Below are 27,742 nucleotides of genomic sequence, written 5' to 3'. Positions count from 1 at the left end.
ACAAACATACATCCATTTTTTTCTAAGGTATGCCAAAATATTCAGAAAACTTTGAAACGTAAGGATATATAAAAATTATCATTTTCGATTTTTTTGCGATTACTATAACTTGCCCTACAGGAAGTTAAAAACATTGATAGATTTTCGTTTTTGATTTAATTTCGGAAAGTTATAGTAGCACATAAAATATAACATTCGTTTATTAAACTGTGGATGTTAATACACAGTTTTTATATTGTTATCTATATTATTATATGTACCAAATTTATGGCCTTAATGGGTATTTGAAATCAGCCTTACATTTTAACATTTTCAGGTTTTACGCGATATTTTCACAATTTTCCGCATTATCCCGAACCTAAATTTCCCAGCGCCACTAACGGCGCCTCAAATGACACAACTATTTCTAAAAGTAGTGAAATAAACCAAGCATTCAGTCTGAATTCTTCAAATACTAAATTTGATGATGAATTCACGCACAGTCGAGTAATTTTTCAAGACAATGAAAAAAGAGGGTATAAAATTAAGGAAGAAGAACAAGGCGAGGAAATGAATTTGGAATATGCTCTGCTGCAGAAAGCTATTAAATTACAGGTAATATCAAACATTAAAAATATTTTGAACAAAACTTCGAAACGAAATTGAACTGAAATACGGCTTAGTACAGAAATATTTAATTTTTTATTTATATTTGCTATTTTATGCGCTAATTAAAAAAAGAGTGCGCGTAAGGTTCACACGATTGATGTAAAACTTATTTGCTAGTGTACAAGATGGCATTTAAGTAAAAATAAATATAACAATTATCTAATTATGTAATTAAAATTAACTTACATTCATTGACTGATTATATTTTTTTACTTTTTCGCTGGCGATATAATCTCATTTCTTGAACAGCTGTAATATCTGTTGTGTCTAAAAAATATTTTCCATTTCAGTAACTTCAAAGATTTATAGAAACTACAAATAATATAGAAATTTTTTAAATAAACTTAAGTTTAATACGCGGCGCAAATGCTGCATTTGTTTTATTATTTTCATTATCATTATTTACGGCGGACAGGATAAAATATTCTTCTGTTTCAGACATTTTTCATTAAATCAAGATTTGTACTACGATGTAACTTTAAAATGTTTATTTATCTATGCCGATTTCCTTTTGATATTGGTACGCATACAACGTTGATGCCGGTACGCATACAACGACAGATCTCTATTCACATACGCGACGACTAATCACAATCGACCCGTATAGAAATGATATCATCGAGAGCGAATGACGAATCATCGGCGCTCGACTCTTATCTTATCTTATCTGCCGTAACCCACTTCCGTTGCATTTGTACGGATTTACACCGTAATTGCGCCTAAAGAAGTTTTACTTAAAAAACTATGCTAATAATAAATATAAATATATTATAAGCAAAATACTATTACTATTTCTAATAATTACATGTAAAAATCTTTATCATATACTGATCTATATTGTTGGTTCAAATATACTTATGTAATGTAAACTCCTAATTTCTAGGAAAAGGAAGTTCTGTTGAAAAATAAAGAAAAAATGATGGAAAAATGGATACGGGATAACTTTCCAAAACGATCGATAAATTATTCCAAATATGATAACAATGACAGAAATAACATCAAGAATTCTAGAATTCCTAGTCCTACCACAGTGTATGAGGTAATATTAGTTTGACATCTTACTCAGAACAATGCATGATTCATGAAAAATAAATAATAAATGCAACTAGTGGTGTATGGCATCGTGCCTTAAGGCAAACTACTGGAACTTCCCGTATCGTAAAGAAATATTCGAGAAATTTTAAACGTTTTCAAACATATTATTTCAAATACTATAACTTTCATTATTTTTGCTATCTTGTTATATCTAAGCAAATCAAATGTAAATAATTAATCAGTTTATCCCCAGAACATTAACAATCGTCATTTCATTTCGAATTCAATTTCAAAAAAATAGTTGCCTAATTAATTTACACATAATTGAAAAAGTGCACCCGTATAGTCACAGTCTAAACGCATTTGCAAACTAGCTGTAAGTGGAATTCTGTCTTAAGGCAATCAAGGCATCGTGTCTTAAGGCAAATTGCTGAAACTTCCCGTACCAAAAATTATTATTTTTTTTAAAAACGATTAACATTTTTGAAAAAAAATTACTCAAAAAAATAGACTTTTGAGAAACTATTAACTAGGCAGAAAATTAGATTTTTTTTAAAAAAAATGTTTTTATTGAAAAAAAAATGTTGTCTTTATTCTGACCTGATTGGAAATTCTGAACTTTTTTTCAAAGCAATCGTACTGCTTCAACTGCATGGAGACGAAATGTCAAAGCGCGTAAGCGCCGCGTCGCCGTCTAACGGATAAACATTGGTACGGAACCCATAGGAATGTAAACAAAATTTATACTTATTGTTAAAATCTCTATAAAATATCTGATAATTTGATGTGCATATTTCTAATGATCATTTTTGACCGCTAAATGGCTTTTTTTTACTTTTTTTATTAGATCTCCGAAACCGCCAGACCTGCCTTCATGACCAATTCTTCATTCTCATTCTTTTTTATTTTTATTTTATGCTTTCTTTTAAGACAATACCGAGCTGCTACAATATACAGGGAATAAAAACATAAAAAGGCCAGAAAACTAAGTAACAGAAGAAAAGATGTTGTTTTAAGGCCCATTCTGATTGATGAATAATTTATTTCGATAATTATTGTATTGTTTTTGTGATTATTCATTACCGATAATTAACTTCCCGTAGGGTGGTTATATTAATGGGCCGAAAATCTAAAATGAAAATTTTTGCATTTCTCGACGTTTTGAAGGTTTCTGAACATTTTGGTAAACCACAAAAAAAAATGGATGTGTGTGTGTGTTTTGTATGTCCGCATTCGTTTGTCCACGTTTTCGGGCGCACGGATCAACCGATTTGAATTGTTCAAAAAACATTCGATTCCTATTGATAGGGAAAAGAGCTGATTCGTTTTTGGCAAAGGCAGGTCCAGCCGTTTCGAAAATACGGAGATAAATATGTAAAAAATGGCAGTTTTTGAGAGAACTAAGCGTCCGATTTAGATGATTCAAATAACTTTCTGCTTGTCTTAACAAAATAATTGATTTTAGAAGAAAAATTTTTGTTCCAACTTTTTTTTTTTTTTTTAGTTTTTTGTATATCGAAAATAATTCAGATTTTATTTTTAATTCTGACTATAGTTCTAATATACTTTACAAATAATTTCAACTTTGCAATTCAGTTTATATAATTCTTATAAATATTAGACAATGTTACAATATTTATAATAATCTATTTGAAAACATTCAGTATTCCTCGAACATTTCGTTACGGTACGGGAAGTTCCAGCAATTTGTCTTAAGGCACGATGCCATAATTGCCTCAAGACAGAATTCCACTTACAGCTAGTTTTATTTAAAATCTATTAAATAATAAAGTAATATATAACTTATACAATTTTAGAAAAATTAATTTTATTTTGAACATATTGGAATTTTACGGAGCATATCTAATTTTTGTTAAATATACAGTATATTAGAGTCTAGTTACACATTTGAAATACCTCAATATCAATCACAGCAAAATATTATTTATATAGACAAATAATTCTCCATGCCAAAATATTTTGTTGCATTGCAATCATTTGTTTTTTTTTTACTTTAGGTAAAGAATGAACCCCCTTATCCATTCATTCTTCCTACAAGAGAATTATTCCACAGCCCTAACATAGATAAGAAAGGTGGTGGATTAGGAGACTACAAACATTTTACTGCAGAACTCTATCAGCAGCATGATATTGCCTTTAATAACAACAATGAAGAAAACTTGAAAAAATTGGAAGATTATCATAAATATTTGGACAGTTTGACTCATCAACAAGGGGAAGAAGTATACATAACTGGTAAGCTGTTAATAATTAGTATTTTACTGAAGAAACAATAATATATATATATATATTTTTAAATAAGTTCAATAGCATTCAAATCTGATAAATATATCTATGTATTACGTGTTTGATCTATATATGATATAATTTGTTCATATCTAAGTATTACGTGTTTGATCCAAATATGATATCTACTTCCAACTGTCAACTGATGTTTTTAAGCCAGTGATATTTGGGCATGAATAAACCAAATACAAGTCATTTAAAAAAATGACTATAACTCGGTTATAAATTATATCAGTTGTACATTTTATTTAATTATTTTTCACATCTAGTGTTTATGCGTATTGTTAACTTTCCGAAGAAGTTTGTTTTCATCAAAAAATTCGATTTGCTAATTTTGTTTTTGCGACGTTTTAAGCCATTCTGAATCGAATGAGACCAAATTTGGAAAAAGTATGTGTGTGCTTTTTTTTTGTATAGTTTATCAGCATCACTTCTCAGAGCTTATTCGCCTCAATGTCTCTTCCACGTCGTCCCGTAGAGCACCAAATCGCGGGCACACGAAGAAAACATGCTTAGCATCTTCGATTTCGCCCAAACAATATGGGCAATCCGGCGAGCTATCGTGTTTGAAGCGGTGTAGGTAGGCTCGAAAACAGCCGTGACTAGATAGCATTTGCTTAGTGTAATAATTTACTTCTTCATGCTTGCGACTTAGCCAAACTTTGATACTTGGAATGAGACGATGCGTTCATCTGTTCTTCACTGCGACATCCCACAGTTGCTGCCATTGGTCAATGCTGTTCTGCCGTTTTTCTAATCTCAACTTTTCAGGACTCAATTGTTGATGTCTTCTATGGTAAATTGTCCGTCTTTCCTGTGCTAAGACTAAGAGAGGTAGAGTTCCTGAAATAACGCACACTGCTTCCTCCGATATTGTGCGAAATGCGCAAGCAATTCTTAAAGCACTCAGACGATATATAGGTCCTGCCATTCTCCTTGATTTTTGAGTTTTGTGAGCATCAACCCATGTGTAGATACCATATGTCTGCACCGAAGTAACCACTGACGATAGTAATATCCTTCTGGTTTGTTTAGGGCCTCTGCAATTAGGCATCAGTCGTCCTAACTATTGACGCCTTAGCACTAACGTGTTCCACCTGTTGATTAAAATTCAAACGAGCATCAAGCATTACGCCAAAGTAACAGATGTGAGGCCTAGAACAGAGCCCTGCGGCACACCTCCTGTTGTATTATATTCTTCTGTACCATCGCGTGAATCGTACATTGGAATTCTGTCTGTAAAGTAGCTTGCGACTATATTTCAGAGGTATACTGGCACGTTCTTGTTACGGAGTGCATTCATAATGCAATCCGAGTTTGCAGAATTGAAAGCATTTTTTATATCCAAAGTAGCTACAAGACAGTACTTCTTCGCACCCCCCTTTCATCGGGTTCCAGCAATTGCTTCCTTGGCGGTATTAACTACCGAGTTTATAGCATCAATAGTTGATCGCCCTTTGCGAAAACCGTACTGATTGTCAGCTAGGATTGGGTCAACTACTGTATCTATTCTTTGGTGAATTATTCTTTCAAAAATTTTACCCGCTGTATCCAGCATGCATATCGGACGGTAAGCTGATGGTTTATCTTGTTTTACTTGTTTATCTATGGTTTATCTGGTGGTTTTTTTCCTTTGGAAAGAAGCACTAATCTTTGCTGTTTCCATTTTCGTTAAAAAACCTCATCTTTCAGACATGTATGGTACGGTGCCTCACTATTTCCAACCCGATGACAAGCTTCCATCAGTTCTTGCAGTGTTATAGGTGGAATATTATTCAGTTCTACATGTGTTACCTGGTAGTTTAAATTAGGTTGTCGTGGAAAAAAGTAGTTACTATTTTATTCAATAGTCGTGGGCAAGCTGGTGAAGGTATTGGCTGGCTTTTGAGGCGAGACATTACAATCTTATAAGGCCTTTTCCATGGGTTTTCCTCGACTTCATCCAAAAGTTCTTTCCCTAACTTTACTATCTTTGATAGCTTATTTAGTTGCCGACGTGCCTGTTTATATTCCAATACCAGTTGTGCAGAATTTATGAGACTATATCCCCGCTGAGAGATTCTTCTTTTCTTTATACACTCTTTACGAAAACAGCTGATTTCTTTAGCCCACCAGTGCACAGATTATCTTTGATTTATGCCATGCTTACGAGTCATACTGATATCACAGGCTTCGGTTATTTTCTTCATCAGCTCTCAAGTATGCTCATATGCGCATTCTGAAATTATAGGTTTGCAATTTAAGGCAACTCTCATGGCGCTTTTATAAAATGATTTTATTTTCCACCCAATGGCTTTAGATATCTTCACATGTCTTCTAATGTTTTTATTCGTTGGTATTTCCCAGGTGATTTCATTGTGGTCACTAGCAGTATAGATATCTAATACCCCCAATTGCAATTTCCTCTGACGAGGCTATTGCTAACAAAAGTAAGATCTATTATTTAGCTTGCACTGCCCTTGACAAAGGTTCGCTCATCACCGCTATTTAGTAAAACAACATCAAGTGCATTAAAGGCTTTTAAATGTGCTCTTGCATTAGTCTTCCTACTTTCCCAGTCTATCGCCCATGCGTTAAAGTCACCGGATATCGCTACGGGGTGGCGTCGTTTTGCATCCTCTACAAGACGATCTAAAAAATCAACAAAATCTGGCGAAGAAAGACTAGGTGGAGCGTAACTGCTGTATAAATGTATGCCATCTAATGATGCTGCTACAAATCCAGCGTTACTATTGTTAACAACATTCTGGAAACAAAATTTGCCACAGGACCAAATAGCAGCTTTGGTGGTACTGTCCGTTTCCCATGGCCAAGCAGTTAGTTGTTTGTAAGGTTAAAGTATGTGTGTGTATGCGTGTGTGTGAGCCATTGAGAAATACGGACATACAGTGAAAACATTACAAATTTGAAACAACGCATCATAAAAAAGCCGTTAAAGGACGAATTAAGGACGTTATCCAGAGCCATAGATGTCAGCTCTGCATGCATGTTTAAAATGTGGTGATGCTCATCCTACTTCTGCGTGTGAAAAACCAAAGAACACTCCAGCCTGCTGCTTCCTTTGCGACGGCGAACATTCCGCCAGCTATAAGGGTTGCCCGTTTTTTCCGAAATACAACAAAAACTCAACCAATTCGACTTCCCAACAACAGAATCCTTCGCTGCCAAACGTTACTAAAAACCATAAACGAATTTCCTACACCAATAAAACATCAGATCATTTGAGCTACTCACAAGTTCTAAAAACACAAAATCATGTAAATCAAGAAGTTTCCGTAATCACATCTGTAATCAACGACCTAAATTACGTAATGAAACAAATAATGCAACAAAATACAATGATTGTGGATATGCTATCGCTTGTAGTAAGTAAACTAAAATAATGGATAATTTATTAAAAATTGCTATTTGGAATGCCAATGGCATCTGCCAACACAGACGCGAAATTACTCACTTTCTTACTGAGCATAAAATTGACATACTGTTAATAAGCGAATCGCACTTGCCATATTGTGCTACATTCAACGTTCCTGAATGGTTTTTCCTATTTTTAACTTCGAGTAGAGAAAGTTATAGTAATCGCAAAAAACTAAAATGAAATTTTATATGAATCTTTATGTTTCAGGATCTTCTGAATATTTTGGCATAATTTAGAAAAAATGAAATATGTCTGTTTTTAACTTCCCGTAGGGCAAGTTATAGTAATCGCAAAAAAATCGAAAATGAAAATTTTTATATATCTTTACGTTTCAAAGGTTTCTGAACATTTTGGCATACCTTAGAAAAAATGGATGTATGTGTGTGTGTGTGTGTGTCTGTATGTACGTGTGTGTATGTATGTGCGGATACAAATTTTTGTCGACGATTTCGGGAACACGGATCAACCGATTTAAATAATTCAAAAAACATTCGATTCGTATTGATAAGGAGACGTGCTGACTAGTTTTTGGCAAAGGCAGGTTCCGAAGATACGGGGCAAAAAGTGCCAAAAACGTTTTTAAGAGAACGGAGCATCCGATTTGAATAATTCAAAAAAACATTTTACTTGTATTGACAAGATTAAGAATTGATCAAATTTTCATGAAGGCAGGTCTAGCGGTTTCGGAGATCTAATGATAAAAGTAAAAAAAATGCCATTTGGCGGTCAAAAATGATCGTTAGACATATGCACATCAAATTATCAGATATTTTATAAAGATTTTAACAATAAATATAATTTTTTTTATATTTCTATGGGTTCCGTACCAATGCTTATCCGTTAGTCGGCAGCGCGGCACTTGCGCGCTTTGACATTTCGTCTCTATGCAGATAAAGCAGTACGATTGCTTTGAAAAAAAGTTCAGAATTTCCAAAATATGTCAAAATGAAGAAAACATTTTTCTTTTCAAAAAAATTTTGTTCTCAAAAAAAAAATTTTTTTTTTCAAAAAAAGTAATTTTTTGTCAAATTTATAGTTTTTCAAAAATCTAATTTTTTCAAAGTAAATTTTTTTCAAAAATGTTAATTGTTTTTAAAAAAATAATGTTTGGTACGGGAAGTTCCAGCAATTTGCCTTAAGGCACGATGCCTTAATTGCCTTAAGACAGAATTCCACTTACAGCTAGTTTTTATTCTTATTCTTTTATAGAAGTGCGAAAAAAAATTTTTATAAGACACCACCATCGTTGATACTCTGAAGTTCATCATCCTACAGTAGATAACAATGGACGGTGGTGTGGAGATTTTTCTCACTAAAAATTACTTTTTTACCCTCTCCCCGAAGATGGTACAGAGAGGACTGGATTGGAACAGCGTTAGCATTACATCACCCAGTTCGTGCTTATTATAAACTTATTCCCGGCTACTGGTTTCATTCACTGATTTTATCTCTTAAAAAGTGCTGTGCATAAGCTGCTACATCTGATAAGTTTTCTTCTTGTTTCATCTTGTAGATCACAAGGCTTGAGGGGATTAACCTGGTGCCTATAAAGTCCTCGGTGTTGCTCCGATAGTCCTTCCACCGAGCACACTCAAAGAACGTGTGTTCAGCGTCGTCGATTTTGTTTGAATAGTATTTACACGTTGGTGTGCTATGCAAGCCTATCTTAATGTCCGAAATCCGTTCATCTGCCCGTCTCCCTGACTGTAATGGTTTCCTTTTTATTTTCCATTTTGCCTCCTTGGATTGTCGCCATTTCTTTTAGGATTGTAATGTTTCACTTCGCGTTGAAATCACCAGCTACGATGACTTCTCCGTCAAACCTGTCGATAGTGTCCTCTATGTTTGCCATTTTCTGGTGAAACACGCTAATCCCTTTATTGGGTAAAAGGTAGACGCTCACATAGTAGGTCGTATGGGTCTTAATCCTGACGAAGCCCACTCCGCTTTCGTTGTTATTGACAGTGATATCCTTCAAATTTATGTTTCAGATTGCTGCCGAGCCAGATTTATCAACAAACTATGTTTTATTCTGGATATTCAGATATTGTTTACATAGGAGACAGATGTCGATCTTGTCTTCAAAGATACGTTGACGCAGTTGAAAGTTATTCAAGTAACCTTGTAAAATGTTGTAAATACGTTGACTCATGATTACTCCCGTCACATTTGTAGCAACACTTGTTTCTGTCTGGTCTCGCACATTTATGCGGTTTATGTCCAAAAACAAAGCATCTAAAACAGTGGGCCACTTAGACAACTGGGCGACAGTTAATTCACTCAATTTTTATGTGAGCCTTATTTAGAGCCTTGATTGCTCTGGCCTCGTCTATCTCACAAAAGACCGCTCGTTGTGTTCTTGATGTGACTTTGGTCAGGTTCATTCGTCTAATTTCCAGTTTTGTCGTGAAGTCCCGGTTGAGTACTTTTCGAACATCATTTTCGGTATAGACTCCATCAAGGTCAATATGCTCTATCATCGACAGTGGTATCGGTGTTTTCATTGTTTCTATGTTTTCAGTTGCTGCCCTTATCGCGACTGCAAAGGCTGCACTGTCTTTGGACTTCGGACTCATTTCAAGTAATACTCCTCCACATCTTGTCTGTTTGATAAACTTTATGTCCATTTTATGTCCGTTGAGGTTTACCTTGAACTCCATAAGAAGATCAGCGTAGTTCGTCCTTCAGCTGGTTGAACCAGAACATGGTTCTACGTTTCCTCCGGGCAGTCTTACAATGGCTGTTTGTGTGCTTACTACTGTCATTAGATTCGGCTTTACCGGTTTCCGGTTTCTCAGTTTTCTTCGTGATTGTTCCTGGATCCCGCGCCCCTTTCTTCTTCGATTTTCGTCGAGCCACTTCCGTCCAGTGGTTATCTTCAGCCTGGGACTTCGGGATTGGTGTCTGAGTTACAGAATAGTCATCCCGGGCTAGGTCTGTGTTATTTGCACTGTGATTGCGACAGCTTTGGGGGCTGCCGTACTTTTTTTTAGCCAGGCTATATGCTGTGTCAATCGACCTGATTAGCTCCTTTATTATACTGTAAACATTGTTCCTATCTCTGACATAATAGTATGAAATCGGATGCTATATTCTATCGAAAACTCGATTTTTATTTTCTGCACTCTTTGCTTCGTATCTCCGAAATGGCTGGACCTGCCTTTTCCATAAACTAATCAGCACATCTTCCTATCAATAAGAATCGAATGCTATTTAAACCATTCAAATCGGTTGATCCGCGCGCTTGGAAACGTGAACGAAAAATTGTATCCATACATACATACAGGCACACTCACATCATTTTTTTTTCTAAAGTATGCCAAAATGTTCAGAAACCTTCAAAACGTGAAGAAATGTAAAAAATTTCAATTTTTATTTGTGGGCGATTACAATAACTTACCCTACGCAAAGTTAAAAAAAGATTCAGTTCAAAATCAAGTTAAAAATTAAAACATTCTAGATCCTTTCCCCATGAAGCAATGCCTAACGGCGGTTTCCGTGGGGACCAGAGGCAAGGACAAAACGGAGCTTTCAGTCGGTATTATACCAGAGCGGTATTGAGTCCGACATACCCAGACAAAAGACCAGTCTGGGATGCAAAAAGGCATTTCCTTCGCTATACAAAAAAAAACACATGCACACAACACATACGCACACACGCAACACATAGGCCACACTAGATGTCAGAAACGCTTTCAACTGCGAAAACTGAGACTGCATTATGCAAGCTCTTCAACCTACTAGGTTTCATGTGTAGAGTAGTGGCAAGTAAATCGCTGGATGGTTACTGTTAAATTTCAACTAGCTAAACAGAAGACGGAAGCAGTACTCAACACCAGCAGAAAAATCATAGAGACTATAAAGTTGAAAGTCGGTGAACAAGAAATCATATCACAACCTTATAATGGATACTTGGGAGTGATGCTTGACGCACATCTAAATTTTAAAGAGCTAGTACTACAAGTAAGTGACAAAGCATCAGTAGTGAGTTCCTTGCACGATTGATGCCTTATAGCGGTGCACCAAATCAGAGCAGAAAACTTATACTTTCATCAGTGGTTGCCTCGGTGCTCACTATGGAGTACCAATTTGGGAAGACGCACTAGAGTTCTAAGAAGCATGGAGAAAAGTTGGTCTTGTATGCCGTCTGAGTGCCTTACGAGTGATATGCGGCTTCCGCACAATATCTTAGAAAGCGGTGTGTGTCATTGCTGGGACTTTGTCTCTTAGAGTCCTAGCTGAGGAAAAACGAAACCTTTATCATTGCAGGTCATTGGCACTAAGCGCTGAGGATCAAACCAAAAAACGTTGAAACAGCATAACTACAGTGGGATGTCGCCGAAAAGGGTAGATGGACCACGAATGGACCAATTCGATCAGAAACATTAATGGAAGCAATGCTTACATCAGAAGTAGCCTGGAGCGCCAGTAGTACTAGTAGTAAAATAGCGAGTGAAAGATGTATGACATCTTAGGTATCAGAAGAAAAAGCAATTGCTAGATCTTCCCTCCACGAAGTAATGGTTAACGGCGGTTTCCGTGGGGTTACAAGGCATATATTAACAATGTTGAGTCCGACATATCCAGACAACTTGCGTCTATTGAATATGTAAACGCATTGCCTTTGCAATATAAAACCAAAAACACACATACAACACATACGCATACACACGTCAAATTTTTCTGAGGTATGTGAAAATGTTCAGAAACCTTTGAACGGTGTAACTCTACTACTCTATGGGAAGTTAAAAATACAGAAAGTTACAAAACATCATTTTTTGTTTATTTTGTATTTCAAAACGAGCAAAGAAAAAAAATGCTTGAAAAATGGAAAGAAGAATGTTATAACTAATCTACGTTATAGTTGTATTTTAAATATCTATGTTATTTTTCAGAAGTAAATAAGCCGAATCACAACAACTATCCTATATTCTCATCGTATTATGACAGTAAGCCATCAGTTGACAATAGTAAAAACTATTTCCATAAGGCACATACATCGCATATTCAGGAGCCATTTAAGCATGGGGACATTGATATAAAAGAAAAACACAAGTAAGTGATTAACTAAAGTGATATATATATATATATATATATATATATATATATCGACATGAGAAAACCGCGAAAATTTTGAAGACTTTCGAAAATAACTACTTTATTTAGTACAATGTTATTGATATTGAAGGAAAAACTATATTAAACATCATCTGGCTGGAAACCTTTTCTAGCTATTGTTTCTTCAGTAAAATTTATTGAAATGATGCAGAATTGCAATACGCACGAATAACCAAAATAAAAAATCCACAATATATATTGTAATATTTTTTTACAGGGCTGCAATATGGAAAGATATTAGTCATATTTTAACGGCTTTAGTGCCCATAGGAATATTAATTTCAGCGCTGAAACCAAACGTACTACGGGTTGACTCAAATTCGACTAATATGAGGTAACATTAGATTTTATATTTAACATGGAAATTTGTTTATTTCAGTGTTTACGAAAAAACATATGATGTAAGTAAAATTTTAATCTTTGTGTTTTAAGAGAATTTTAACAATCCATGAATAGTTAAAATTTTTCAATTGTTATAATTCTGAAAAAAGTTAATTTGTAGAGAAAAATGTTTGAGAATTTATTAATATAATCAAAATATTTGGACAATTGAAAGCAACAATTAAAATCTTCTTTTAACAAATAATTTCATAGACTAGATAATATTTAATACGCCACATGAAACCATAGATTCTCTATGTAATTATTTATTTCGTATCTCCGAAACTGAAGGGCATATTTTTACCAAAAACTAATAAGTAGGTTTCCTCAACAATACGAATTAACTGTTTTTCAAACAGAGCGGTCGATCCGTGTTCTGAAAATCGTCTACGAACATTAGTATCTGAGTCAAAGAGAAATATTTAATGCTTGAGATTTTAGTCAAATAAGCCTGTTACAGTATCAGTGTTACTACTTGGCCGTCTTTGCCTTAATATGAATTTATTATGTATATAACCAGATACTAAATTAAAAAAATTGTTGTATTAAAAATTGTACTATTGTAAAGATGCTCATCACTATTTTACGAAATATGATCCTCAAAAAACCAATTATAATATTACCATAAATTTTGCAGAATATTAATTATGTTAGTATTGTAATAAATTTATATACCAACTATTTCTCAGCTTGAACAACGAATTTTTAATCTCAAGTAATTGTATTGTTTATATCGCTGTTTTTTCAATCACAATTAGTAACAAATGCAGAGAAATTCGAAAATAAAGATTTATTGGATTTGTGTTTAGTATAAATATGTTTTTGCAGACCTACTATAATGCCCACAATGATGCCACTGCGATACAGATATATTGAACAGTTCGTCAATAGTTTCAAAAATGAAAATTTCGAAAAAGATTTTACAAAATCTTTCAAAAATAAATCTGCGTGCGAGTTGTATGAGCTCTGTATCTTGGCCACAAGCGATTCTGATACCAAATTTGATGACGGCCAAAAAATAATTTACAGACAATTGCTCAGGGCTGTGAAAAGGTAAAAAGAAATTTAAGAGCTTTATATATTATGAATAATTGCAGACTATTGTGAAAACTATATATATATATATATATATAGAGAGAGAGAGAGAGAGAGAGAGAGTCGACAAAGGAAATTGGAGGTTATTTATGTGTTCTGTGAGCATTGTTTTATTCTGATTCTTATTTTTTAATTATTTCTGTGTGTATTTTTCTTAAGATTTGTGATACTAATAAGAGGGTGTTCTTTAAAAATTCCTTATGAGACAATAGAATAGCATGATCTATTAAGTTAATAATGGTAGTGGATCACAATACACCACATTAATATCTTTAACGAAAAAAGTTTGGGAACCTCTTTGAATGGTATAATGCAAATATTAGATTGTCAAATTTTAGTATTGAAATATGACTTCAAAAAACCATTAAATTCAAATAAATTTGAATTCATTTCAAATTATCCGTTACAACTTGTTCTTACTGATCAATTAGTAAGAACAAGTTGTAATGGATAACACATAATGCACGTATTTTAGATTTGCATACTTATATATGAGTATAAATACTATAATTTTTTTAGTACTCCTGTACAGACTTTAGAGATGTTGGGTCTAAAAGAACTTTTCGATAACATCAAAAACAACAGTTGTAATAGGTACCAGTGCAATCAGTATCAGATAAATAAGAATTAAAATAAAAGATGGCAAGGTAAGGTAAACACTATTGACAATTTAAATTTTATATATATAATATTAAAATAAATGTAAAAAAATTTATGAACTGTTTGTTGTAATGATATTTAATATTAAATTATCTAAATACTTGTACATTAATATTAATTTATTATTGAACTAATAAATAATTATTATTAAATATTTTAATTATTCATTATTTATTTGCTGTCCATGCCCTAACTAACAATTGATATCAATAGTTTCAAAATTAAATGTATTTAGTTGGGCATATTGAATATATTTAGTGGTGCCTTAAGACAAATTGCTGGAACTTCCACCAAAAAATTAACAATTTTAAATAAGTTTATTTTTGTAAACTTGATTTTTGAGGAATTTGAAATTTTGCCAATGATTCGTCATTCGCTCTCAAATATTTCAAGTATTATAAATATTTTCAATGCTATTATAAATATATAATTTGTAATTTATCATTATATAAATGTGTATAATGGTTGACACGGGGTATTCTAATATTGTCTAGGGTTGACACCAAGAAATGTGTGCATCACCATATTACTAATAAGCATTATTCAAAATTGTTATATGATGTATTTATTAACAATTGAACTTATGGGTTCTATGAGCTGTTGTGATTAATATCTTACAAACTACGTTTGTTTTTTATTACAGATGGCAACCCAAACAGTTGTCACATCTCTGTATGATAAATTTTTTTTACAATCTCTGTAATAGGGCAAGTATGGTGCAACAATGCCGGGTGAGGGCTATTTTCACTTGGAAACATATTGCTATTTATATTTCCACGTGAAAATCGTTGTCACTGTTGCCTGACAACAGGCTGCTCGAAGTGGGTATCGAACCCGGGACCTCTGAAACAAGTCCCATCGCTCTCAACCGCTTACCTACGGGCGAGCCCACCATCCTGTCATAATACAAAAGTTTTACTTCAATCGCGTGAGAACCTTAGGCGTACTCTTTTTATATTTATAAACATTTCATTATTAATTATGCCATATTACTAATAAACATTATTCAAAATTGTTATATGATGTATTTATTTACAATTAAAATGGCATCCTGTGATAACAAAAAAGTTTTACTATTTACTTCAATCGCGTGTGAACCTTACGCGCACTCTTTTTATATTTATGAACATTTTATTATTAATTATACAATTTTACTAATAAACTGTTGAAGTTTGATACTAAACGCTCTGTGTCTACTATGTATATGTTTATGTATATATGTTTGTCTTTTGTTTTATGTCAAACAAGTGATTGTTAATAATATTTGTAATGCATTTTTTTTTTCAATTCAAAGACTATATATTTCAATATATAAAAGTATATACATTGCATATTATAACATGGGTTTATTACCCGTAGGTATTGTATCCTTCATTGGATTTGGTTTTTCAAACAATAATTAAAGTATATGTAAAACTTTTTGACAAATCGTGTGGCAAAAAAGGGGAAAGAAACTTTTTCTCCCAAAAAAAAAACCACAAAGCAATATTTATAATAATAGTTAATTATACAAATAAAAAGAAAAACAAAAATAAAAGATTTATTCTCATCCAAGTATCAATTACCGCTATGGGTCGATCAGTATATATTTTGGCATGGCGTGATTGCCATACCAAATATCGTCTCTTGTGTATTGGCCGAGGCCCGCGATGTTAACATTAGGATGATCCCCACATTTTAGATAAAAATTCTCAGTGAGCTTTTTTATAAAGTCTAGTATGGTTGGTAAGTCAGTCTGTTTGTGTATGTATTTTGAAGAGTAGTAATGTCTAGTCAGTGGGTTCCTTATTTTGTTGAGTACGAGTCGTAGTGTCTTATTTTGTAATGTCTGTAGTTTTCGTAAGTTAGTCTTAGTCGTCGCGTTCCATGCCGTATGCGTATGTCAGTATCGGTCTTATTAGTGTCAAGTAAAGTGTTCGCTTGTTCTTCACGCTTAGCGGGCTGTTCTGGTTCAAGAGAGGTCTCAGTAGATTCAACATCCCGTAAGCCTGTCCAATTTTTGTATTAATATGTTTTGTGAAGCTGAGTCTATGGTCCAGGGTCACACCAAGATATTTGACATCCTTCGACCACTCAACTTCACAGTCCAATACTTTAATTTTGTCCAAGTCAGTCAGTCTAGTCATGGCATTTTGGCTCTTTGTAAATAAAATTGCCTCCGTCTTTTGCGGATTGATTTTAATCTGCCATTTGTCAGTATATTTCATCAGCTTGTCTATGTGTGTCTGTATCTTTGTAGTCAGTAGCGTCGGTGATCGTGATGATTTGTATATGGCAGTGTCATCAGCAAACGTCAGTAACGTTGTGTCGGCGTCAGTGGGTATGTCGTGAATGTAGACGTTAAACAAGGATGGTCCCAGGATCGAGCCCTGCGGTACTCCCGCCGTCACTTGTTTAACCGTCGAAAGTCCGTTGTCTACTTGTACAGTGAAGTTACGGTCTGAAAGGTATGAGTGTAAAGTTCTCGTTATGTACGGTGGAAAGTTGAGTTGGATAAGTTTATGTACAAGTCCGTCCATCCAGATGGTGTCAAATGCCTTCTCAAAGTCGAGTAACACCAATCCGGTATGGTTTCGTCTGTTGAAGTTGAGTACTGTATTTTCTATGAGTTTTGTCAGTGGGTGTAGTGTAGAGTGTCGTTTTTTGAATCCGTATTGTGTGTCAGGTATAATTTTGTTGTGTCTTATGTGTTTGTTAAGTCTTTTGAGTAGTACCTTTTCGGCTACCTTACTCATTGTGTTGAGGAGGCTGATCGGTCTGTAGTTCTGTGGTATGTCTGGCTGTTTCCTTGGCTTCACTATTGGAAATATGATGGAGGTTTTCCAAGAAGCGGGAAAGCAACCTTTTGTCATTAGTCTATTTATTATGCGCGTAAGTAAAATGTAGGCGTTTGTCGGCAGTTGTTTAAGTATTATGTTTTGTAGTCCGTCCGGTCCTGGTGCTTTTCTGTTCGGTAATTTTTTAACTATTGTCTTTATTTCGGAAACTGTGGCAGGGTCTATTCGTAAGTCTTTGTCCCTGTGGAGGTCAGTGAAGTCTTGAATTGTCTCGTGTACGTCTTGTTTCAGGTCTGCGTTTGACATATTGGCATTTTGTTTATGTATGTTTTCAAAGTTTTTTGCCAATATTTCCGCCTTGTCTGCTGGTGTCGTTGCGTAATTATTGTCAGTTAATTTGAGTGGAGGTATGGATGTTGGTTTTTGCGTCAGTCTTTTTGCTGTCTGCCAAATTTTGTGTGGGTCAGTATTTATGTTCTCGAGTCTTTTGGTCCAAGTGCTGTTTCGGTGGTCACGTATTTCGTTGGAAATAATTTTTGTCAGTCTGTTAACATGTTCCTTGAGTAGTCTGTCACCGGTACGTTGCCACAGTTTCTTTGTATGATTTTTAAGTTGTATTTTCAATAAAATGTGTTCTGGCAAGTCGTTAGCTGGTGTTGTTCTTGAGTCTAGTGTCGGTATAGTCTGTTGTACGGCGTCTGTGATTGTCAGTGTAAGGTGTGTTACAGCCTCCTCAATGTCAGTGTTGGTATCGATTGGCATAGTGTGTCGTGTGTTGTATGTGATGATGTCTCTGAAAATTGGCCAGTTGGCTCTGGTGTAATCTAAAAATTTGCGTTTGGGAGTCTGGTCGACGTCTAGTCTGTCTGAAATGGTCATGAAAACTGGATTATGGTCGGAGTTGAAAAGTGTTCTTGTTATGGGTTCGGATGTTACGTGTAGATTTTTTGTCAATGCCAAATCGATCGTACTGCGGTGGTGCGTCTGTACGGTGGCGTATCTGGTCGGCGTGTCAGGATAATGTAGTTGTGCGTCTGTGGTGTTGTGTTCGGTCAGGTATTCGTAAAGTCTGTTTCCGTTCGCGTTGTTGAAGTTACAGTTCCAAGATGTGTGTTGTGTCTCGTTAATCAGTACTATGTCCAGATCGTATTTTGTTATCGTCTGTCTCAGTTCGTCAATGTTGTTTTTAAGTCCATTAGAATTGAAATGCATTATTTGTAAGTCTTGCGATTGGTTTATGGTGATGATGTAAGAAAGTTCAAAATTGTTGTGTATTTGTCGTTATAAGTCATGTTTGTGTTTAGTGTTTTTGTCAGTTTGTATAGCTCACTGAAAAAAGCTTTACCTGGGGATCCGCAAATAGCTTCCTGATCTCGCCCATAGCAGTAAAGAGTCCTTCCGGAGTGTTGAGATCTGGATCTGGCTGGTTGGTTGTAAACTCGACCGTTGATGGTGTTGGCCGGATCGGTGCTGGTCTTGGTGATGGTGAAGGCCAGGCCGGTGATAGTGTGGACTGGAGCGGAGGTCGGTATGATGTCCGTGGGACAGGGAGTTGAGGGTAATCAGGTTTGAAGTTAGGGCCGGTGTTTGTCGGATTTAGAGCTGACGAGAAACTTCTTGTCAGTGGCATTGGTGTTGGAGCTGGCGCATATACTTTTCTTCTCTTGAGAGTATCGTTTTCCTTCATCTCAATGAAATTAAGGAGTGCGGAGCACTGAGAATAGTTCGCCGGGTGTTCTTTCTTACAATTGACACACATCGGTGCCTCGGTTAGTAGTTTCTTGCACGCACCTGGCGCGTGCATCTCGAGGCACTTTATACACCTGTACTTCATATCGCAGGTGTACGATGTGTGTCCAAAATTCAAACAGTTGTGACACTGTAGAGCCCTATTTTGTGACTTGTATGTCTCCCAAGAGAAGATGTGCCCTCCAATGTTACTAATTTGCTTCAGCTCCGACATGTCTTGATCTTTCTCCAGAGAGACAATGTATATGGGCAGCTTATGTTGGCTGCCATCCGATAACTTTCGTTTGATCTGTATCACTTGTCTGACTTTAATTCCTTTCAATAAGAGGTCTTCGCAAACTTCAGCTTCGGGTATCGAAGGATGAAGTCCAGTCATTGTAATTTTCTTCGGCAAATCTTTTCTCATCGAGTATGTGTAGAATTGGTAATGGCATTCTCTCAATACCTTTTTAACTTGCTCGTGTTCCTGGATTGTATCTGTAAAAATTTTGTGTAATTGCGTGTTGAAAAACTGATATCTAAATTGGATCTTAGTTGTGTCTCTGATGTACTTTATTGTTTTCAATTCTAAGTTTGCCTTGATGATGATGGGTGGTATTTTCTCAGGTGTTTTGCTTAACTTGTTCGGTGATTCTCGATTGCCAGACTCGGATGGCTGCTGTCCAACATTTCCCTCTGGTTCCTTCTTCTTAGCTCTCTTTCTCCGTGACACTTTTCTATATTCGTTCAACTCCCTGTCTGTATCCATGTCCGATCGGTCCGATAGTGCATTGAATTTGTTTTTGAGGGCACCGCTGGTCTGCACCTCCATGCTCATTTTGATCTTCTTCCCAGGCTTCTGCCTGGGAATATCCTTGGGCTCTTCAATATACTCGGCACTGATTTTAAGAAAATAAATAAAAAGTACTTAAACCAAATAAATTTAGAAAAATCACTTTCTAAAATGCGCTTATACTCTAACCATTACCAACACCGACCCAGTGTTTGGAAAGAGGAGTCAGCAAAAGGCACGTTCACCTTTAAAATTTAGAACACTGAACAAGGTGTATATTACCTTGTAAGTATTAAGCCCGGTGCCTTTAAAAAGGCAAGATTTAGAATCAATTCCGGACTTATTACTTATTTCACAAAATCTATTGACACTTCACTGAAAAACAAATGACAATCTCTGATAACTAGGTATCAAGTCCTTTTTTTTCGTGAACCTATTTGTAATGCATGTGATTAGTTAAAGAATATATAATCAGTCAGTCTGTTTTTATCCTTCTGCATAAACGATTGTATTATTATTCACATAAACTTTTAACATAAATTCTACAGGTTATGGGCCCAGATCCCATGTTTTTAAAGTTTATTGAATAACAATTTAGTGCTTTTTTAATCATTATGTCGTCGGGATACTTGGTGAATGTACCGAAGTTAAAAGGACGTGAAACATATGACCCTTGGGCGTTTGCAGCAGAAAATTTTCTAATCTTAGAAGATTTAGCAGAATGCATTGTAGAGCCAAAGCACGGGGCAGCACGGGAAATTGATGTGATCAAGGATAAAAAGGCGAGAGCAAAATTGATATTAACATTAGATACAAGTTTATATGTACATGTAAAAGAAACAAAAACCTCAACCCAGCTATGGTCAAAATTAAAGGCAATGTATAGTGATTCAGGTTTCACTCGGAGAATTAATCTCTTAAGGACATTAATTTCTACTAGAATAATTAATTGTGAATCAATGAGCTCATATGTCAATCAAATAATAGAAACAGGGCAGAGATTGAGGGGAAATGGATTTAATATTGATGATGAGTGGATAGGCTCTTTGCTCTTGGCAGGATTGCCGGAAAAGTTTTCGCCGATGATTATGGCGATTGAGCATTCCGGTATAGCCATTGCAACGGACGCAATAAAAACGAAGCTGCTGGACATAGGAAGCGATGTTGCGGTTAATAATGATGAGAGCGCCTTTGTAGCAAAACAAAATGGCAGGTACAAGCAGCGCCAAGATTCAAACTCCAATAATTTTGATACTAAAAAGGAAGTTAGGTGTTTTTAATGCAAACGACTTGGCCATTATAAAAATAAATGTCGTTTCAATACTGTGAATAATGAGCCTGATAAAAATGCATTTAACAGAGTTTTTTCAACTGGTAGTTACAATAAAACAGATTGGTATGTTGATTCTGGAGCCAGTATTCATCTTGTGAATGACAGTAAGACTTTAAGAGAATACTACAAGAAACCTGATGTGCAGGAAATAAGGACAGCTAACAATATGCAAATGAAGGTAGTGTCTTGTGGCAGCGTTTCTCTTAGGACAGAGATTTATGGTCAAGTTTATGATGTTGAAGTACAGGATGCTCAATATTTACCACAATTGTCAGCTAATTTATTATCTTATCTGTTAGCGCTCATACCAGAAAGGGTAACAGGGTTGTATTCAATGATAATAAATGCAAAATTCATAGCAAAGATAACACTTTGGTTGCAGTGGCGGAACTTACAGGTGGAGTATATAAACTCATAACAAAAAATATTAATTGTTTGTTAGTTACAGATCCTAAGTCAGGAAATATATGGCATAGACGGTTAGGACATATAAATAAAACAGATTTGTGTAAATCGAGTAAAGGCTTAGCGAAAGGACTCACCATATCCGAGAAGGCAACATCAGACATAAATAATTGTATAGTTGGTTGTAAAGGAAAGCAAACTAGATTGCCATTTAAACACAAAGGATCAAGAGCAGTAAAAGTACTGGAAAATATTGAATATGTGCCTAGCAAGAACCCAATAGAATCAGTAGTGAACAATGTTTCAGTGTGGGTTAATGAAATGCAGCATGTAACGGAAGAAAAGAATCAAAATGCTGGCAGTGATCATGAACAAAATGTTATAGAAACAAGAAAGTCTAAAAGAAAAAGAAAGTATGCGTGTAACAATTTTCAGAGACCGAGTGCATGGCAGTGACAGGTGCTTCCAAAGAAGCGATATACTTAAAAGGTTTGTTAATGGAATTAACCGAAATAGATGAGAATGTATGTTTTTGCATTGATAACGAGTCCGCGTGAAAACTCTCAAACAATCCAGTTTTTTAACAAAAGGTCAAAACACATTGATGTAAGACATCATTTCATCAGGAAGCAATTGCAGATGGTGTAATCGATCTGAAGTATGTGCAGACAATAGATATGCCTGCTGATATATTCACGAGGTGTTTAAGTGTACATAAACATTTGAAGTTTTTAAAGCTGTTAGGTATGAGTACACAAGTTGTTTAGTATTCGCTCCGAGCGTGACTGCAGCGCCGTATTAAATATGAACTAATTGGGGGTATCAGTGTGTGGTTTTCATGGGTTTTACATGTTTGTTAAAGAAAAAAGATATTAAATAATTGTTATAAATAATAATAAACAAGATACAGTAATAATGTGAACGCTGAATGTTTATTGAAATTATTAAATTTACTTCAACGTACTTAAAACATAGTTAAGTATAATGATTAATTAAATAAAGAAATGCAGTAAATAATTTTAAGGTTAAGTGCCTCAAAGCTTATGTCATAATCTCGGAATAGTTCTTAATAAAAACAATATAATAATGATAAATAGTATTTTATCAATAGAATAAGTAAATAATAAATTAATTTACTCATTTTTTTGGTCAAACTAAAGACTTAGACACTATTATAAAGACATAATTTAGACATTATTATAAAGACAAGACCAAGTTGACAAGTAGGTAGGACTCAATACCTCGACCGATTCACTGCAAATGCGATCATAGGGCTTGGGAACCCACGGTGATCCATCAACACTACAAATATATATTTCGCATTATTTCAGCATTGTATTAATTAAACTGTTTGCAAAATAAACATTTTTTCGCTATGTGATAACTTTTATTTTTCTTTTAATCATAAAATTACAATTATTATATAATAAAATGTAATTAATATATAGATAATAGTTATACATAATCAATATACAATATATAAATATGTATTTTTCATTATTTCAGGCTTGTATTAATTACATTGTTTTACAAAACATTTTTTTAGTAAGCATTAAATTTTGATAATACAACAATTTATTGACTTATAATTTTTCTTTTTCTAAACATAACAATTTTACAACTATTCATAATACTCCAAATTGTATTTTTATAACAATAAGGTTATGATACTTACTTTATTCTTCTAACCGCTGCGATCCACTTTTCCCGTTGATTTTCTTTCCACTTAGCTGTAGAAAATGTATAGAATTTGCAGTCACTTTTTCTGCTGGTATTTCTACAACCCACTACACAACAGACATGGTGGTTTATTTTTAATTATCTTATTTAAATTTGAAATAAATAAATATTTTATGTGTTTTTGTTTAAAATTTTGTTTATAATAGCCCCTTTTAGTGCTCCAAGTTAGCCACTACGAACGCTTCGGTCGATTTGACTTCCCCTTCCATGCCTTCGCACATAGCCTATAGTGGGGGTGTTGAAGTTTGATACTAAACGCTCTGTGTCTACTATGTTTATGTATATATGTTTGTCTTTTGTTTTATGTAAAACAAGTGATTTTTAATAATATTTGTAATGCATGTGATTAGTTAAAGAATATATAATCAGTCAGTCTGTTTTTATCCTTCTGCATAAACGGTTGTATTATTATTCACATAAACTTTTAACATAAATTCTACATAAACATTATTCAAAATTGTTATATGATGTATTTATTAATAATTGAAATGAAAACCTGTGAAAACAAAAAAGCTTTATTTCAATCGCGTGTGAACCTTACGCGCACTCATTTTATATTTATGAACATTTCATTACTAATTTTAAATGCTATGTAAAAATATGTTTGTGTTATATCTGAAAACATATTTTGTGCTTTGTATGTTTTATTCTCATTTCCAATATAAGAAATTATTCAGATTTTCTTATTTTAAATTACGTATACGAACCATATCTAGGAATAATACCAGCGGTTAATTTATATACTGTACAAGTGCTGTCATCTTCAGATCGCTGCATAAATTAAATGGAGGTAACGTCAAATGGCCTGAGGTAGCGATCTATTTATGTTTATTTATCTATGCTGTGGACAATCTTTGCCTGCACTGACAGATTGACAGTCTCTCTGCTCACTCACTCTATGGGCGTTCTGAAACATATATACTGTCAATAGAGCGATTGCATCTGTCATTGGTTGCTTCATAAGTCACATAGTCTAGGAAAGTCAGAACATCGTAATTTTATAGTTGTATAGTTCTGAAAATAAATTAATTTTGCAAGTTGAAAATGGCACATTCAGCTATAAAAGGAAAACTGATTTCTGTTATTGGAGATGAAGTAAGTTCATACACAATTATATTATTTTTCACTATAGCTTCATATCATATGATAATGTCATGTGATTTTTCTTAAAAGGACACTTGCGTAGGCTTTCTACTGGGAGGAGTTGGCGAAATCAATAAAAATCGACACCCAAATTTCATGGTAGTTGATAAAAGCAAGTATATGATTTAATTAAATACCTCATATCACAATAGTTTTAAATTGTTTGCAAATCTAATCAAGTATATTGTTTTTATAGCTCGGTGGTTATTATTTTATTATGACTAAATACAACTTGTTTCTAAAATAGATACTCCTGTCAGTGAAATAGAAGAATGCTTCAAGAGATTTTTGAAGCGTGATGATATTGACATAATACTGATTAACCAAAATGTTGCTGAATTAATTCGTCATGTAATTGATAATCACACATCTCCAGTGCCTGCAGTGTTGGAGATTCCTTCTAAGGATCATCCCTATGATGCATCTAAAGACTCAATTCTAAGACGAGCTAAAGTAAGTTTTGTTTTGTTCTTACAACTTTCTATTATCTACTTTAATTATACTCATTAAAATTGTATTTTTAATAGGGGATGTTTAGTGCTGATGACATGGTTGCTTAAATGTTTCTGCCAACTAAAGCAGATGGTACCTCTTATGTTAAAACAACTAAAGATTGTATTGTTCTAGGCATGTTATTCAATTGTTATTATTTCTAGAGCATTTTATGTCATTCCAGATGTAATATATTTAAAATAAATGTATTTGTTGAAAAGAAATTAGTAAGTTAAAGATAATTATTTGTCATTATTGCATGTATGGATATAAATAAGTTAGTTTGTATTGTAATTATAAGTGGACAGAGAATATTTATTCTTTTCATAGAAGCTTATCGATTATATATAATTAAAAATTACACCAGGGCCTATTATCTCAGAATAAAATTCGTGTTCAGAAGAGTTACTTCGGGGTCCTATGGTAGTTGCAAATTTAGTGCTAGTGAATTGATGAAAAAGTATTGTCAAATGTTTTGTGTTGGTTACTAAGAAACGCCAGTGTTTATTTTGTGTCAGTTGACAAAACGTTTTTCTTCTGTTCCTTTATGTTTGTACATTTGTTAATAAAGACTTCATTATCAATTGCTCTCAAATATAGCACTTTGACAATATGAATAGAACAGCTTCGAACTCAGATACAGGATATAATTATGTACTACCTAGGGCATTGACAGATTGGTCTAATCATATTAAACTTTAAGGAAAGTGACCAGTTCTAGGAAATTATGTAAGTAATCAAGTAAGAGCTTCTACAAGAAAGACATAATATTTAGAAATCTTCCAGCTGTTTGAAATTGAATTACCACTTTACACAGATCTGAATATACTTAGAAAAAAATGATTGCTTAAGAATGTCAAATTTTGCACAGGATAATTATGAGTTAATGAGAGTTAAGAATGACAGACGATGTAATGAACTAACACTATTATGCATTATTCACTAAATTTTACTAAATGTTTATATTAGGAAGTTAAAAAACTGTGAAGTTATACCAGTATATTATGTATCATGCATGTTTTTGTTGATTTATATTTCGATTTAATTGTATATCTATTATAATATATAACACTGGATGTATTATGTGGGTGTTTCACATACCCGATTACTAAAGTTTATTAATTTTCATTTCAAATTTTGCGCCATTATTTAAATGCCAAAAGCAGCGCCTTCGCGTTTGAGCGGAGGACCCTCTAAGTATCTCTTCTGAACGTAAAAATCGGGAGAGAGAAACGTCTTTATGAATATACCATATTCTAATATTGTCTAATTACCCTATTCTAATATTATAACTCTGAGTCTTTCATATGACGGTTCACACACATGGCTCTAAACACCGGTTAAAATAGTGCTGAAACGAAGAAAATCACTGTACCAACATTAAAAAAATCAGATATTCTTCTGAGCAGGCATACCAATAGCAGAGCATTTAAAACCCTAGCTACCCTAGACAATATACTAATATAGACGTTTCTCTCTCGCGGTATTTGCGTTCAGAGAGCTAGGGAAAGTCACGACCGCAATATTGGGTGATGGCGCTTTAATCGCATGTCGCTCGGCAGCCTCGTGCTCCAAAATGCATTCAAATTAAAGCGCCAAAATTAGAAATAAAAGAAAATTGTCAATTTTAAAAATAATTTATTTGTATTTAAATTTTGCATTACAATAGTCTTATATTGACATTGTTATACAATAACAAAACATACCAAACAATAATACATATATTAAAATTGATATCAAAGTAAATAGCAATATGTTGCAACAAACATATTTATTTAAAAAAAAGGAAAAATAAAAAGATTAACGAATTACAGGATTCCTGCCTTCAAGTGGATAATCATTCATTATTCACTACCAATAATGTTGTGAACACAAAACATCATGTTTAAATTATAGTGTCTGTGCATTACTTTATTAACTAATAATCATTCCAAGTAAGATTTGTCACTTTTCAGCACATTCTTTGCGATAAATCCAGTCATGCTAAATGGCTCTTGATTTTATCTTGAATATTCAAAAAACTGCTGCATTAAATTAACTTATTTTATCATCTTGCACGGCAATTGGATTTCGTTCATTAACTCAGTGGCGTTCCTAAAAAATGTAAAGTCTAGTCTATTTATGCTTTTCCATATATATTTAAGAGCCTCCAAAGTTTAATACAATTCTGAAAAGTTAGAAGAGCCTTGCTTTTCTTATAAAAGAGCCCCTAGCTTGCTCCCAAAATGTATTGTGATTAAATTTTTATTATATACACTGCTTTAACAATTGCTTTATATCCTCTTCATTTAAGAGTTATAGATTTTGTTTGAATCACAAATAAAACCGTATAAACAATTATAAAACACTTGTAAACACAACAATCACAATAAGAATCAAAACAAAATTTTGACATTTCTGGTACATATTGCTCGTGAATTACTAACCTGTCAAACTTGTCATCGGCTCACTAGCGCCAAATTTGCGCCTAGCGGTCGTGACTGGAACTATGCGTTGTGAACGCGGATTTTGTACTGAGATAATAGGGCCTGCTAGCTACTGTCAAAACAAGTGTCGCAACTGTCGAAACTTAACTTGAAAACCTTATTCCTAGACAATATTAGAATTTAATGAATTTTATTTTAATGACCTTATTTTGGCATTGTTGTCAAAGTTTTAGAAGAAGACAA

General features: G+C 34.0%; 2 protein-coding genes across 2 annotated transcripts; both read left to right on the top strand.

The window, feature by feature from the left end:
* Window positions 1-539: 539 nt before the first annotated feature.
* Window positions 540-14,633, top strand: LOC113383680. The gene is made up of 7 exons (XM_026621930.1): window positions 540-594; window positions 1,532-1,687; window positions 3,702-3,939; window positions 12,304-12,463; window positions 12,744-12,860; window positions 13,736-13,960; window positions 14,522-14,633. The coding sequence occupies exons 1-7, from the start codon at window positions 550-552 to the stop codon at window positions 14,631-14,633; spliced, it is 1,053 nt and encodes a 350-aa protein (XP_026477715.1). The 5' UTR covers window positions 540-549.
* A 9,690-nt stretch (window positions 14,634-24,323) lies between these two features.
* LOC113382961 (V-type proton ATPase subunit F 1) lies at window positions 24,324-25,373 on the top strand. The gene is made up of 4 exons (XM_026621217.1): window positions 24,324-24,533; window positions 24,612-24,693; window positions 24,829-25,034; window positions 25,109-25,373. The coding sequence occupies exons 1-4, from the start codon at window positions 24,483-24,485 to the stop codon at window positions 25,139-25,141; spliced, it is 372 nt and encodes a 123-aa protein (XP_026477002.1). The 5' UTR covers window positions 24,324-24,482; the 3' UTR covers window positions 25,142-25,373.
* Window positions 25,374-27,742: the final 2,369 nt, after the last annotated feature.

Source organism: Ctenocephalides felis, unplaced genomic scaffold, assembly GCF_003426905.1.
Source record: "Ctenocephalides felis isolate EL2017-DRISC unplaced genomic scaffold, ASM342690v1 CF-g0.4_SCAFFOLD_03570, whole genome shotgun sequence".
Classification (NCBI taxonomy): Eukaryota; Metazoa; Arthropoda; class Insecta; order Siphonaptera; family Pulicidae; genus Ctenocephalides; species Ctenocephalides felis.
The sequence above is the reverse complement of the archived record's forward strand: the minus strand, read 5'-3'. Positions and strand labels throughout refer to the sequence as shown.